This window comes from Oculina patagonica, chromosome 3 (genome assembly GCF_052425735.1).
Source record: "Oculina patagonica isolate OP01 chromosome 3, crgOcupat, whole genome shotgun sequence".
NCBI classification, from domain to species: domain Eukaryota; kingdom Metazoa; phylum Cnidaria; class Anthozoa; order Scleractinia; family Oculinidae; genus Oculina; species Oculina patagonica.
This window is the reverse complement of record NC_135760.1, coordinates 23,992,935-24,007,629: the sequence shown is the minus strand read 5'-3', so window position 1 is coordinate 24,007,629 and position 14,695 is coordinate 23,992,935. Positions and strand designations below refer to the sequence as shown.

The following is a 14,695-nucleotide window of genomic DNA, read 5'->3' as shown; positions in this document are numbered from 1 at the left end:
TTTGTTTGCTTGATACATTGAAAAGGGTCAAGCTGTACTCAGTTTGTTCAAAGCATCCTTTGTTGTGATAAGTATTTGGAACAATTTTTGAAAGATGTACAGTGCAATCCCGATTTCCTGACCCGATAACTCGAGCCGGAAGTCGTTTACCTTCACTCAGTCAAACACTAGAACACTTCTCGAGCCAATTATCTTTTCCCTTGGGGCTCGAGAAATCGGGATTTCACTGTACTGTGGAAAAAAGGCCCAAAAGAGGTCCCGAAGGGGTACCTTTTTCAGACAGATATGGAATTTCACGAGCTGAAGGACGGGTTGTTCGAAAGCCGATTAATACTAACCGAGGATTAAAAGTTAATCGAGGGTTCAATTTTTCTTGCATAAAAGTGTTTTTATTGCTTACGTTTTGTGGAGTTTGAGTTTAGTCGATGGCAAGGTTGAACAACGGAAAATATAAACAGAAAATCTCACTGAAAAGTTGAAAAGCTGATATCAAAATTTGCGCTAATCCTGGATTAGCTTAATCGTGCTTTGAACAATCCGGCCCTGGAGTATAGAGGTTGTAAAAATTGACATTTAGGTATTTATTATAGGCCTTTTATGAAGTTCACTACAAGGGTATAGAGAAGGGATGAAATCTTTGTACTGTAGGATCCCCCTGTATAACGTTTTGTTGAGTAAACTCCCAGGGAACGAATGAGTTATTGAAAAGGTAAGCCAGTAAGTTATTTTGTGCCGACAGGTAAAACATGCTATGATTACCTGAGGTTTCCTTTGTTTGTGCCGTACTTGATGTGTTTACATATTGCCTCGTACATTTCTGAAGGAGTGTTCATATGTCGTGCATCGAAAACCTGAAAAAGAAAAAAAAAGATACAATGAGCACGTTCTTTGATTAGTGCATTTACGCTAGTTGTCTACTGCCAAACGGTTATTGTCAGATTAATTTTGCGCACTGCATAAACTACCGTGTGACATAGCCCTTTTACAGAATGCCCGTGGTATCTAATTAAACAAAATCAAACCGAAATTCAATCGAACTCAATCGATCATCAACCGTTCGATTGGGTTCGGTAATCGAACAAAATCCGACATCTAATATGCTGTGAGTTCGATTATCGAACCAATCCAACCAAACAAACCAATCCAACCAACAACATCGGACGCGATTTTGTTCGGAATTCACCTCTTGACGCCTGAAAATAAGTAAATTATGAAGGAGTAATCACAATCGAACGTTCGATTGACCAAATTATGTTGTGAGGTCAATCACGTTCGATTACCGAATCCAATCGAACGATTGGTGTTCGACTGACTTCGATTGCTGAACGTTCGATTAGATACCCTGGGAGAATGACTGCGTGACGAACCATAATAACTCACTTGAAGTTTATTCCACTGTATTCTTCCTATACACCTTGAGGCATTTCTCCAAGCCATTCTGCATCCAAAGATCAGTTCCTTTTCCGTGAGGTCATAGGTTCCATTTTTTTCGATCTCCTTCATCACTTCTGCCAAACGCTGCTGATGGGTTGGACTATCTTCACTGAACAAAAAAAAAATCGGTAAATTAAAATAAATAACAATAAGCTTTTATTTATTACTTTTGGTGTAAAAGATACAGTAATAAATTACAGTGTTGTGGAAATTTATAATTATTAATATATATTAAAAGTACTATTTACAACAATTTTCAAAGAGGGACATAAAAACTGAACATAGGATTCCAGAAATTGAGCTTAGTACCTGTAGAAATAAATGATTACTGGTGTCTTAACGTGTTAGAAACGAATACTGTGAACTATAGAAAAGGTCTTGGAACACGATTTGAGATTATGAGTGTCGTAGTCCATAGCCTATTAAGATTCCAATCCAAAAAGGTACCTGTAATCTAGTCTGTTTTATCAGACGGTCCGACCTCGTCCGAACTAAGGGCTTCCGACGATTTGGAAAGGATCGCCCGACGATTTCCGAAGATCATCCAAAATCTTTCGAAAAACTGAATGACCAAACTCGGACTGTACGCGACTACTTTTGTTTTCCTCTTTTGTCAGCGAAAAATTATTGTACGTAATCATGTTATTGGGGCACACGATGAGTGTCTCTGTCACTTACAGTTTCATGGCTCCGTAATACTGTTGAAGGAAGTCCTTAGCTTGAATCATGACCTCTTCCGGTTCCCTTGGTACACCATAAGGCCTCTTGGGTGGGGCATCTCCTCCATAGGGCATCATCAAGGAACCCAAACAACGGCCTGATGTGCAGTTTATAGGCTTAGGAGAGAAACAAGACCGTTGGTTCAGATCAGCTCTGCTTGGGAATAGTGAATGTAATGTTAGGACAGTGTCATTGGAAGAAGGCGCGTCAGTACTGCAGCAGAGCCTAGAAGCGTAGCGTTGCGAATGAGACTAGGCAACAGTTTGTTCGAAAAAATATATATATCAGTATTTAGCAAAATAATTAACACCACCAGAGAAGCACGTAATGAACAAAGATGGAAAAAACAAATAAGTATAATTTGAAAACAATAAAACTGATAAATTTTGTAGCAGGGAAATACGTGTGTCCGAGACTAGTCAGGTTTTACTTTGTTGCTTCAAACCGTCGAAAACCAGTATTATTTATCTTCTAGCCGTTTTTTATGTTGTATTTTATATGTGGTGTTTTTCTTTGTTTTATATTCATTATGCAAGAAAAATTGCCTTTGACACATACCTCTGGCCTAGGGTGAAAGGTGGTATAGGGCTACTTTTCTTCAGTTACATTTGATTGCAAATATAAAGTGGCCAAGGTTGATTTTTTTTTTTAAATAAAAGGTAGTACGCCTTTGAGGTTTTGATTTTGCGACAAAGCTGTTGCAAAATGTGATTTTGACTTGTATAAATGTAGCTTTGATTCGCACCAAATCTGTTTCTAACTTTGATGCACGTTAAATCCATGTCAAAGCGAAATCAAAGGTGTTGTTTACCTTTGTCCATCGTTTTCTCACTTCATTGGAATTCTTGTTTTATAATGACGTCATCGCCACCATTTTGGTGGACATTAACAAAAGATATCTAATTAGCTTCTCTTGTATGCTTCACCAACATGCATAATATTTGAATCTTACGGGACCAATATTAACAAAAATTATCAACTTACTATTATAGACTTTTGATGAAGTGTATCCGTCGTGTAACGGCCGTCAATAAGGTTCTGTAATTTGATGTATTTTGGCTGCTGTGGTTTTGATATTGCATTTGTAACTGGACATTTTTTAATTCCGTTTGACTCGCTGTGCTTTTCACTTTCGATGGCTTGGCGATCTTTATCCAAGTCGCCATTATTCATTGCTGGAGTTGGCGGCGCTTCATTAACAACATGCTGTTCTTTTCCCGTGTCTCCATTCGTCGAAGCCTTTTCTTCTTTCGGGGTTTCAGGCTGGCGATCGTGTGTTTCTCCATTCAGCTCACTGTTCATGTTCGTGGTAGCTTTTGAAGGAGTTCTTGCTTTCGTTTTACGCACAGTTTTTACAACACCTTTATCGTCGAAAGCTGTTTCCAAATATGCCTGAAACCCGTCCTTGGCCCGTAGTTTTAACACCATCTCCTCGCCCGTGGGAACTTTGTCAAGAATTTCTAACGCCTTATGGTATGGCACACCCTCCAGGGACTTCCCATTCACTTCCAGAATGACATCCCCAGCATGAATCAAACCCGTCTCGTGCGCAACACCTCCCTTAACGACGTGTGATACGGCGAGGTACGGACTCGCTACGCGCTTACTAGTGATAAAACCAACGCCGCCTAGTTTGCGTTTTGCAATGTTAACCGTTATTCTGCCCTCACTGGAGTCGTCGTTCATTTTATCACTTCTTCATCGACCACGATACACGTACCTAAGGAAAAATGAGAGCAAAGGAAGTCAGTGTCAAGTTTGTGACTCTGAAACTGTACAGCAATGTGTTTCAGTCACACCGCGCATTTTATAAAGAATGAAGCATGCATCTCTCGTGACAATCCCTGGCGTTATTTCTAATGCGGCTAAGATAAAACCCAAAGGATTAGTAATCGTTTCTCAGCACGAATTTTACTTATTTAGGTTTTCTATCGGAAACACGCGAACAAGAACATGACATCTCTCGTGACTCCGTTAGATAAAACCTAAAGGATAGAAAATGGTTTTTCAACACGGATTTATTTAAACTTATTTAGGCCCCGTTTACACGTATCTGTTTTTTATTTGAAAACGGATTTTTTTAACTTTGCGTCCCCACGTGTCCTTTTTTCAGTCGTTTTCACCCTTCCAAACGAATCGGAAAACGATTATCTTTTTCTACGGATTGGCCTTGAATCATGCTAAAATTCCCCCTCTTTTCCTCTGAAATCAAGGTTTGGTCGACAAACACCAAATCACCAAGCGCTTTTACATACCGGTCTAACTTAAAACCTCCGAGGCCTTGCTTGTTGACCTCTGTGGAGTCGTTTAGCGCTTCGTTTTCGAGACCGGTGGTAAAAGAAGCCCTGCTGATTAGTCGTATTCTGAAATAACAAGCTTGAACGTTTTACCAGAAAGAAAATGTTAACATAAATGCTATCAGTCGTAAAAAAAATTCAAGGTGGTAGTGACACTTTCTTATCCTGCTTATCCGGCGTGAGATCAGATACTGTGACGTCATACAAAAACACGAAAACGGCGTTTTCAAAAATTCCCATTCTGGAGAACTTTTTCGGTCACAGTTTTCAAAGAAAAAAGTTGTGTTCAAACGAAAACGGATACATGTGGACGGGACCTTGGTTTCACTGTTTTCCTCTCCAGAACCGGGCCTAAAACATCACAAAGGAAGGAAGGAGAGGCGTTTTTCTGTATTTCTTTTCGGAATCCGTAAGCCTTGCTGCTAAATACGTTTTTTATATTCCTATACCATTTATACAAATTCTAACTGATTTAGTTCAGTGTTTCGCAGTATTCAGTATACTGAACCACGCTCACGCAATGGGTTTGGGATACCTGTGGAAAACCGATAAATTGTTTATAGTTTGTTTACACAGTCGGACTCTTTTTTGAACCCGGCACATTTTCCAAACGTTAAATATAAGTTCAATCTGTTATAGCAACGATTACAATAATCATTGTTTATGATCATTTTTTCAAGATAACCGAAAAGTCTTTGAAGACACCATTTCTCCAAGGAACATTCAAAATTACATATTTTGAAAATTCCCTTGTGAAAAAAATATACCCAATTTTGATATATTCACCCATTATCCTGCGGTAATCTGATTGAATGATTTCTTGGCTTCTTAAAAGCACACGAAGCTGTTGTGGATTTGAAGGATTCGCGCCCTGATGAAGAGGGTGAATAGAGGTACAGAAATCCAGGAGACACTGAATAAAACTGACTCAGGGAGTGGAGCTGCGACTGAGATATTTTTATGGTTGCTATAAATAAATATTTTCGCTTAGAATTTCCCTACAGTTATAACAAATTTGTCATGGTAATTATTGGGGCTATTGTTTAATTACAATTTCAAATATTTACTGGTGAGAAAGTTTTAAGGGACCAATTGATTAAAGAAGCAATGTCACGATATTTTAAGATTACTTCCAAATTGAAAAAAACTCAAAATAATAGTTGTGTAATGGAGAAATACAACAAAGGAGTAATAAGAGCGCGAAAATAACCAAGGATGGTTTCCACTGACGAAGATTAAGACAGATTCGAATGACAAACTTGAAAAAACTTGCCAGTTAATTTCAAGATGTCAGTGACGTAGCTCCTTTAAGCTAAAAAGTCTAAACGCCAAAATAAGTGGATCTCGAGAGGAACTCACTATAAAGGCTCTCAAAGATTGCAATAATAAAAATGATTTTTTTTTCACCGATATGTTTTCAATTTCCAAAAAATATATTAAAATCACAAAATAATAGTCTTTATATGATAGAAAAACACCAAAAAGTAGTAATATAAACCAAAAATAAACAAGGATGGTTACGACTGAGAAATATTAAGAATTCGAGTGTATACAGTATGCGTTTATTTTTATCACCTAGCAAAATATTAAAAAAAAAGAAACTAAACGGAAGAACAAAGAAGAGTTTTGGAGAGTCCTCACATAAGTTGCCGAATAGCTCACAATTTTTGTTATCCAATCAGAAAAGACCACGAGTGACGACCTCGAAAACCGAGAACTCCCGTGATAACTCGCACCGTAGTCGAAGGGGATGCAGAGTTTAAATCCAACGAAGTTCAAACGATTTTTGTAAACCTCTAGTCGAAACAAATTAATCTGATTTCAGATGGGAAGTTGCTGCTTAAATAAAAGTACCATAAGTAACAGTATAATTGTCAAAAAGATTGTTAAGTGAAGGATTAAAAGTGTTCGATTCAAATTACCATTTAAACTTAGCGGGATGTCAAAAAATTGATTGTTTCTTATTGCTTTCGAAGCAATATTTTAAAAATAAAATAAAATAAAATCAATAAATAAATCAATAAAATGAAATATGAATCTTATTTTTAGGTTCATTAATCCTTTTTTCGTTGTGTTTCATTTCATGGTGGACGAGATAACCCATTTAATTTCTCATTTTAGCAGTAAATTGCAAATTTTTGGAATTTGCCGAGCAACGCACTGATTACTTTAACACAAATGAGCTGTTACTTGAGCATAGTACTTTGGCAGCTGTATTTGATTAGCCAGAATCCTGAACGTTGGATTTAACTAATTACGAGAAACTGTACCTTTCGATTTAATTTCTGAACGATGCGAGCGTAAAATAAAACATGTTTTCTGTGAATTTGGACCAGTGTATATACGAATAGTGTTATTCCTCAGTGAGAGACTAACATTCATTACTATTTCATCGATTCCAGGTAAAATTAACATACAGAAAACTGCAAACAAACTAGAAATGAATCGAAATATGATGACAGCAAGACTGACCATTCTTGAAAGATTACTTTTTTATGCTGCGGATATCACTGAAATAGCCCATAGTTATTAACTCGACTGTTGATTTTTTTAAGCTCAAAAATGCTAACTCGAGCATTTTGCGCCGATCGCGTTGGACATTCAGTCGATCAGTCTTATTACTTTAAGGTTTTTATGTTAATAAATGCATAAGTTAAAAAGTGGTTTACGCGCAAGGTTGGCTGGACAAGTGCTAATTACGAGTTCGTACCAGTGATGCACAGAAAGAATCGAATTTTTTACTCTGCAGAAAAAAAAAACAAAAGTTAACAAATTTTACTTTGCGGCGAACTCAAGTGGCGAGAAATTTTAATTACCCAATTCTATGTAAATGTTTTGTCCTCAAACAAAAATATATGCAGAAGCCAAGTTGTAAAACATTGATCAATTTGAGGCAAATTAGTACTAGCCGGACAAGACTGGTGACGTTTTGACATCATGGCATCATTTTCGAATTTTAAAATATTATTTTATGGACACGACAAGAAATTGAGCGGGATGTTAACAATTAAAAATTCAGGTTTAACAACCTTAATTGGAGGAGCGACGTAAAATTTAACACAAAAACCTAGTTTAGTAGTTACACTTGTCAAAGAGGCTGGATTTGATTGTAATCCTTAAGAAAACCCTTTCTGATTTTTAAAAAGGCAAAGCTGGAACACATAGTCACATATCAGTTTAGGAGACCCTAATACAGAAAACCATGTAAACCAAGTACAAGTACAACAAAAATTTACAATATTATTTTTCTATAAACAAGAAGAAACTATAGTATGCCGCGGCGTCATTTTAAGGCTTGATTTAATGTCATAATGGCTTTTGTCCCCGATTTAAGGTCAATGATATGATTACCGAAATCAAGATAATCCCATCATTAACATAAATTTTCATTAGCAGATGGCTTTAGGTATTTTCTGCAAATTTCGTAACTGGATAATGGTCACGATATTGAAAATACGTTTCGTGCTTTTTAAGCGTACAGAGAACGAATAACGCAAATTCAACGTATTTGTCGAAGGTATTCTACGCAATGTACGTTAGAAATAAATTATATGTAAACTGCTGATAAAACAGTATGACTGAAAATGATATGTAACTTATTTTATGCGGTTACAAAATTAATAAAAAGCTAGAAAACAATTCTTCGCCGGGATGCGACCTTCACCAACAAGGAAACAACTGCATTATAAAGCTACTGAGTGTAGTGCAATAGAGCGAGCATATCTGACAATATTTGCTTTGCAGACATCAGGATATTTCGACAAGATTTTTTATCTGACATTCGTCAACCAAAACTAAAAAAATGGATGAGTACAGTCGTGGTTTATGAAAGCTATGAGAGGTACCGAAACTGGGAAGAGAAATAGGGAAGGAAAAAGAGAGCACAGGGCAAAGAAACAAAGCTAAACAAAGAGCAGATGTTAAAGCGCAATATGCCCTCATGGTATTACGGGGATAACTGAACTGAAATAATTATAATATTGGAAATATATGTAAACGTTGAATACTTTGTCGCGTAACCAAACCAGAAATAGGCATATTTGGAAATGAACACGACCTTCTGCGACAAAAAAAATAAATAAATAAATGACAGAAAAAAATTGTTTTACTTACCAGTTTGATTATAATGGTTTGTCTGAATGATGCCGGGCGAAAATTTAACGAGAATATTTTTCGTCTAACATTCACCACTGTTCTTAGTTTTCAGACACCTTCACCCACAAAGTTAAAACAAAATAAACTCGGCTTATGGATGCAATGTGTACTGTCACAAGCTGGTGACATGATTTACACAGAGCTAATTAAAATTTAACACTTGTGCGAGCGGGGGAAAGAAAAAGAAATTGTGGTTCAGCTGATATTATGTCAAATAAATAAAATATCACAGAGCTAATCATATATGTCATGAGGGCAATTATATGTTCTTCGTTGATTCTATATGGCAAAAAAGGTCTCCGTATTTTAATTTTCAATAGCGTTTGCTTTACACTTCATGCACATACAAAAATCTGGAGATATCTCATACGCCGAAAACGGGATAAAAATTTCTTAGAAATTTTTGTTTGGTTCTATCTATCATGTGACATGAAAATGTTTTCCTTATTTCCAAAGTGGCTTAAAGCATTTTAAAACACTCTAGAAATACGAAACACCTAAAAAGAAAGTCAGATTTTTAAGGCTAACTGATAAAAGCGTTCTTTTTCAGACCATACAACGCAAATTTACATCCGCAAGTCTTATTATCTCTACAATTTATATATTGTTTACATTTCAGGCTGAAATGAAAATAATACAACACTTCATTCGGAAGGGATTCGTTACACACTGGCGAAAGTATCAATATTTGGTGAGACAAAAATCTCCTGATTACAATACTGATTAGTTTAGTTTAAATCAGTGCAGGATGCCGAAGGGAAAATAGATAAGCAGTTTGGACTGTTTGTAGCTGTGAGGTTACAACAATTTCTTCGACTTTTCAATCATGCAATTGTTGTGTTTAAGGGATTATTCCAAAAGATAAAAATAAATAAATGAATATGAGCTAATTAAATGGCACGCAAGCAGAAAAATAAGTCCATCCGGAGAATATATTTGACAACTCACGTGTCGAACTGTAGGTTAGCGTTTCCTGTTCAGTTCGATCATCTTGAAATTGTTTCTTCAACTACAACTCCATATAGCCCAGCCTTAACTCCATTTTACAGCCTTGCCTTGACACTTAGCTTTAGCCCAGCTTAACTATTTAATTGAGGGCTCTTCTCACGTTTTCAGGGTCTATTGTTATTGGCCAGGTATTTGACAAGCTTATAACCGACTAGAGCTAGATTATAAAAGCAACAAGCAATGAAAGGCGGCTCATTTTTCGCTTGGAGGGGCAACAACTTCGAAACTAAAGGCATAAAGCCGTGCTCGTTTCAGTTGTGAGCTTCTTTGCGGAGCGGAAGGCGCATAAAAAAGTGCCGAAGGTTCGTCTTCCGTAATCCGTGTCAATAGTCTTCATTTTTGACCATTCTAGCCTTTTTTGGCTTGTTTTTACCTCTGTAGTGTTTTTCCACCTTAGTGAGTGATAATTATCTGGAAGTAATTTTAGTGCATCACAAAAATAGCGAACTGTACTCGTGACATAGCTTCTTTATAGCTTTCTTCTGGTTATCCAGATATAATTTTATGCTCAATGACTTTGTTAGAATGATTTTAAATAGCAGGCTACACATGCATGATATAAGGCACGTATCAGACAACCGGTCGATATGACAAAGTCTGTGAGTTGCTTAATGCTTATGCAAAGTCAATAAAAAAAATTAATAACGTCCATAGAGTAGGTTGAAAGAAGTTTTCAGTTCAATGTTATTTTCATAGCTTGTTATCAGAAAAATAATATTTAGAAAATTAAAGTACGGTACGTAGTATGCGTCACCGGCCATTTTGGTGAACCGTTTTGGTACGCAAACATGGCAGCTGTGAATGTAAACAAATAGTTAAACAGATGTCGCTATGCAGCCAATATCATCAGTTTTGACTTCGGTACTCTTCAGATATTACTTACATACTGATAACTCTTATCACGTAAAATAATAAAAAAAGGCGTGAAAATATTCGGTATTTTTGACCAATGAAAAATCTGTAGAAACCAAAAATAACAAAGTAAGTGTGTGGTGTTTTCTTTGTTCTTCTTCGAAGTCAGGGGAGATATCCCTTTTCAATGTCGGACTTTATATTACAGAAAATAATTTTACAATGTCGAATCAACGTGTTTGTTTTGTTCAGTTCACCGACGTCCAGTCAAAGAAATTTTTTTAAGTATTATTTAAGTATTATTACTTATCAGTCTCATCACCAGTGGTTATGAACGGAAGAGAAAAAGTTGGCCAACATATAAATTAATTCATGTCCTTATCTAACCCAGACAACGGATATTATATTGAGGATTTTGTGGCCTCTGCTGTTTAGAAAATTGCACATATTTGTGACCAAATCAAAGCGAAAGGCACGAAAGCCTTCAAACGGTTAATGCGATGAAATAAAGAATATCGGATAATGTTTGAATACTTATTTGCTCAGAGCTTAATTTCAATGTTTAGGGGACTGGGTACTAATAGAACTGGTATTGTCTCCTGCAAGGTCTCGCATGTATGACAAACAACAGGAACAATGTCATTAGCCCCAAAGACAATAGCAACTGCTCCACAAGAGGACCAGTAGAATTACAAGCTTACGAGAGCTGCTACTGATACTTGTGATGCCTTGCAAGGACTGCTTGCAGCTGGTTCACAGTGGACTTGTCTTCTAGCCGCTAGATTAATGACTGTAAAAATTTTCTAGGATCTAGGATTTCTTTTACAGCAAGACCTCTTGATTAAGCAATTCACCTGACACCTTGATAATAGTAGCCGGTATCCGCGACGTCGTACAGATGTGCAAATCAAAGATCTACGGATGTCGTGGCAGATTTCAATGACAAAATCCTGTTTGTAACTGCACTTATCTCGTCTATAACCAATGATATTTATCAAGGGTCATCATGCAAACTAATTTGATGTTCCCTCCTACGATATCGCTATCAGTTTAAAATAGTGCCAATATAATAAGCGAAAATTTGTTTTTTCTGTAGCTTTTAATAACCACATAGACGCATCAACAAACCAAAAAAATATGACAATATTGATCTGGTTACTGAAAACGGCACGTAAAAGATCACTGGTGACCACTAGAACAGCTCGGTGAGAAAAGAAGCTCTTCTATGAGATATTTGAAAGGAAAAATTGTCGGATCACTTCGTTAAACACCATACACACTGTCGTTTCTAACAATTGAATTCAACTTTTAATGAACGAAGTAAATTCCTAGGATAAGGTGAAATAAATTTACAATAGAGCAACTAACCGAATGAAGCGAAAGACATAAAGAAAATACAAAACTAGCAAAGAACAAAACGGCTTACCAAATGTTGAAAACGGGGTTCAGGGAACTAGAAAATAACACTCACACACATTGAACAATGGTCGACGATACACTGACGCGAATGAAAACTAATATGAAATGTACAGGACGAAATTAACATACGAATCTAACATAAAAGCGTGCAACGAGGTAAAAAAAAAACATTAACATATTCGAAGCGAAAGAACAAAGGAAAAAATGAAATAGCCGCAACAATATTGGAGTAACATTTCAGATGCAAATGTTTTGCAAAACGTTCTGTAGGATAGAAATACTTTTAACTTTTCTAGCACGATGAAATTAGGCTTGTGGGTTATAGCGGCGTTTGCATTTATTGACCAGGATATTAGCAACGATCTTGAACAATAAAACACTTGCTACATTTAACTTAAATCCTCATGTTCTCTTAACTAAACAAAGTAGCGGGAAAAAATCCTATAATTAAGATATCAATAATATGATCATTTTAGAAGGAGAATTGTGGTTTCAGCAAATTACCTTCCAACATGTCAAAACAGATAACGTAAAACTTTGTCAAGACTCTATTGAAGTCCTATCTGCCCTCAAAACTGATAAAGTTAAATAGAAGCTGATCTACAAAGTGCACTTAAATTAATTTTAAAATAAAACGTACTAACCGCCCGCAGTGTCTCTTGAGTAAATTTAGAGAATAAATTACATGTATGCTTTTAAAAAGGTGTACTTCTAGTTGATAACGTTGCGATAAACATTTAAGCTTTTGTCAAGACATTACTTTACTGTTACCCGTACTGTTTTTCATCTTTGTTAAATTCTGTCGCACGTTTTTACAACTAATTTGTTTGCTAAGCTAACACTTTTTGACAGATTTCATTGTTGGCCTTAAACAGGTTTTTGCTGAAAATGTTTACCACTTTCTGAACATCCAGTGATAACCTCGCAACACGAATTGAAAATATAATATCTATCTATCTAAATAATATCTATTCAAGGCTTTTCCTCTGATTGAAATGTAACGTAAAATTAAAATGGTTCGGAGAGAAAACTTCGTTCTTCTTGATATGTCAAAACGTAAAGTAAAATCCACCTACAGTAAAATCAAATTTCAACGGTTATTAAGTTTTCAGACCAAAAATGCTTCAGCAACCGAAGGAAAAGAGGATGAAACTGATGGAATAAAAGAAAACTACTTTAACAAAAATCTCTCCAACCTCCACACAAAATTTGTACAGTCGGAAATCTCGAAAATACAACAAAATGATTTTCAGTAAGTTTCTTTATTTTCTCCGAAACTTGTCACCGGCTTATACCCGAAGTGATTTTCAGCTTCCCGATAACAAGTCTATAACATAAATAAAGGTAGCTAATAAGAGAGTGTGAGCCCCCCCCCCCCACTCCCCCCCTCCCTGTGCCCTCGGGAGTGCACGTGCTGGGTGAGGGACTAAGGGAAGAAAAGGGGTGGGGAGGAAGAGTCTTTCAAGCGACTTTTTACTTTATTTTTAAATACGGCTATTATCGACTGGGACTGGGACTATATCGACTGGGACTCTGCTGAATGCTTAACCTACAGTACTAACTATTTTCAACGACTGACTCTGGAAAGCTGGTAAACAAACTTAGAACAGACGCCTATCAACAGATGTCAACAACTACGGGCACCTTACAAACGACTTATTCACGACGTAAACAGAAGCGACAAACGAACCGCCAACAGAACGACTTAATTTGACTAACAATAGACGGAACAGAACGACTTAATTAGACTAACAATAGACGGATCGAAACTGACCAATTACTGATGACAAACTTTACACGAGTCTTACAGCCAATAACATCACGGCTTAACTGACCAATCAGCTTCAACGGACCAGACTTATAACATCATCGACTGACAACAACTTTTCACTTGACTCTGAAGATGACTTTCGCTCAGGTTGTCGAAACGTCAGTCACCAACAACAGTTCTTCTCAGAACTACTCTCACCCGGACGATCACACTATACGAACTACGGCTATTATAATTAAAATCTACTCTCAACCTTAATTTCCGTGTGGGTCAACTGGTACTAAGACCGAATATCTGTCAATAAGTTGTTACTTATTTTATAAGTTTAGATTTAAAAGCATCAATATATAATTAACAGGCAACAATATTAAACATTTTCAACTATTATACCCTATCTGTTTAGCTTACGTTTCCTCGAGTCTCGATGTTAATTACAAAACGTTTCAAAATATGCAAATAGATTGACCGAACAGAAATCATTTCAATCGAATAGGCGTTTTCAAGAAAGAAAATAGCATTTAAAAGGCAAATTTTAACTGATAAAAGGTATATTGTGCCAAAAGTTAGCGATTCACTTACTTGTCGATCCAACAGATTAGTCCTTGGGGCTTAATATTGTAAAAAGGCGTTATAGGCCGGTGAGAGACGTTTAGTAACAATTTTTTTTCGCAGTGAATAGTATACGAGCTGGTGGGTTGAACGGCTGTGTTGACACAGTTATGCCTTATTGACATTGCGAGAACCTCAGCTTATACAGCGTAGGAGTTTCATTTGACTCAATATTGCTCTGCAGATAATTGTCGACCAGACAAACCTCTCGATAATGGGCTTGGATAATTCCATTTGGGAGTGAAATCAAGATTATGGCAGTTTTCTGGCGCCGTTTAGACCGCTTTGCCACCGGAATTTTAATGTGCCAAATACTGGTTGTAAGGTCGTTTTTCGAAACACATAGGAAATTGAAGTTTTCTGGGTCAATATTTGTAATTTTCCAGATAAAAAAGTAATTTTGCGTTTCACTGCAAGATTTCAGCATGAA

General features: G+C 36.5%; 2 protein-coding genes across 5 annotated transcripts in view; one reads left to right on the top strand and one right to left on the bottom strand.

Annotated features, from left to right (window-relative positions):
- The window catches only part of LOC144647128 (ran-specific GTPase-activating protein-like), a 71,694-nt gene that overhangs the window by 24,260 nt on the left and 32,739 nt on the right, over nt 1-14,695 (top strand). The window lies entirely within an intron of this gene.
- LOC144647100 (nitric oxide synthase 3-like) overlaps nt 1-14,695 on the bottom strand; it is a 68,895-nt gene that overhangs the window by 30,444 nt on the left and 23,756 nt on the right. The window contains exons 1-5 of one of the 4 annotated variants that reach the window (XM_078506851.1): nt 14,236-14,369; nt 3,139-3,874; nt 2,113-2,270; nt 1,381-1,543; nt 760-851 (exon numbers count right to left, since the gene is read on the bottom strand). In XM_078506851.1, coding sequence (XP_078362977.1) covers nt 760-851; nt 1,381-1,543; nt 2,113-2,270; nt 3,139-3,840 — 1,115 coding nt within the window. In that variant the 5' untranslated portion in view covers nt 3,841-3,874; nt 14,236-14,369. Of the gene's footprint in view, nt 1-759; nt 852-1,380; nt 1,544-2,112; nt 2,271-3,138; nt 3,875-8,564; nt 8,669-11,320; nt 11,378-14,235; nt 14,370-14,695 lie in introns of those variants that run through there. The other 3 variants (XM_078506852.1, XM_078506850.1, XM_078506849.1) reach the window with 3 other exon arrangements.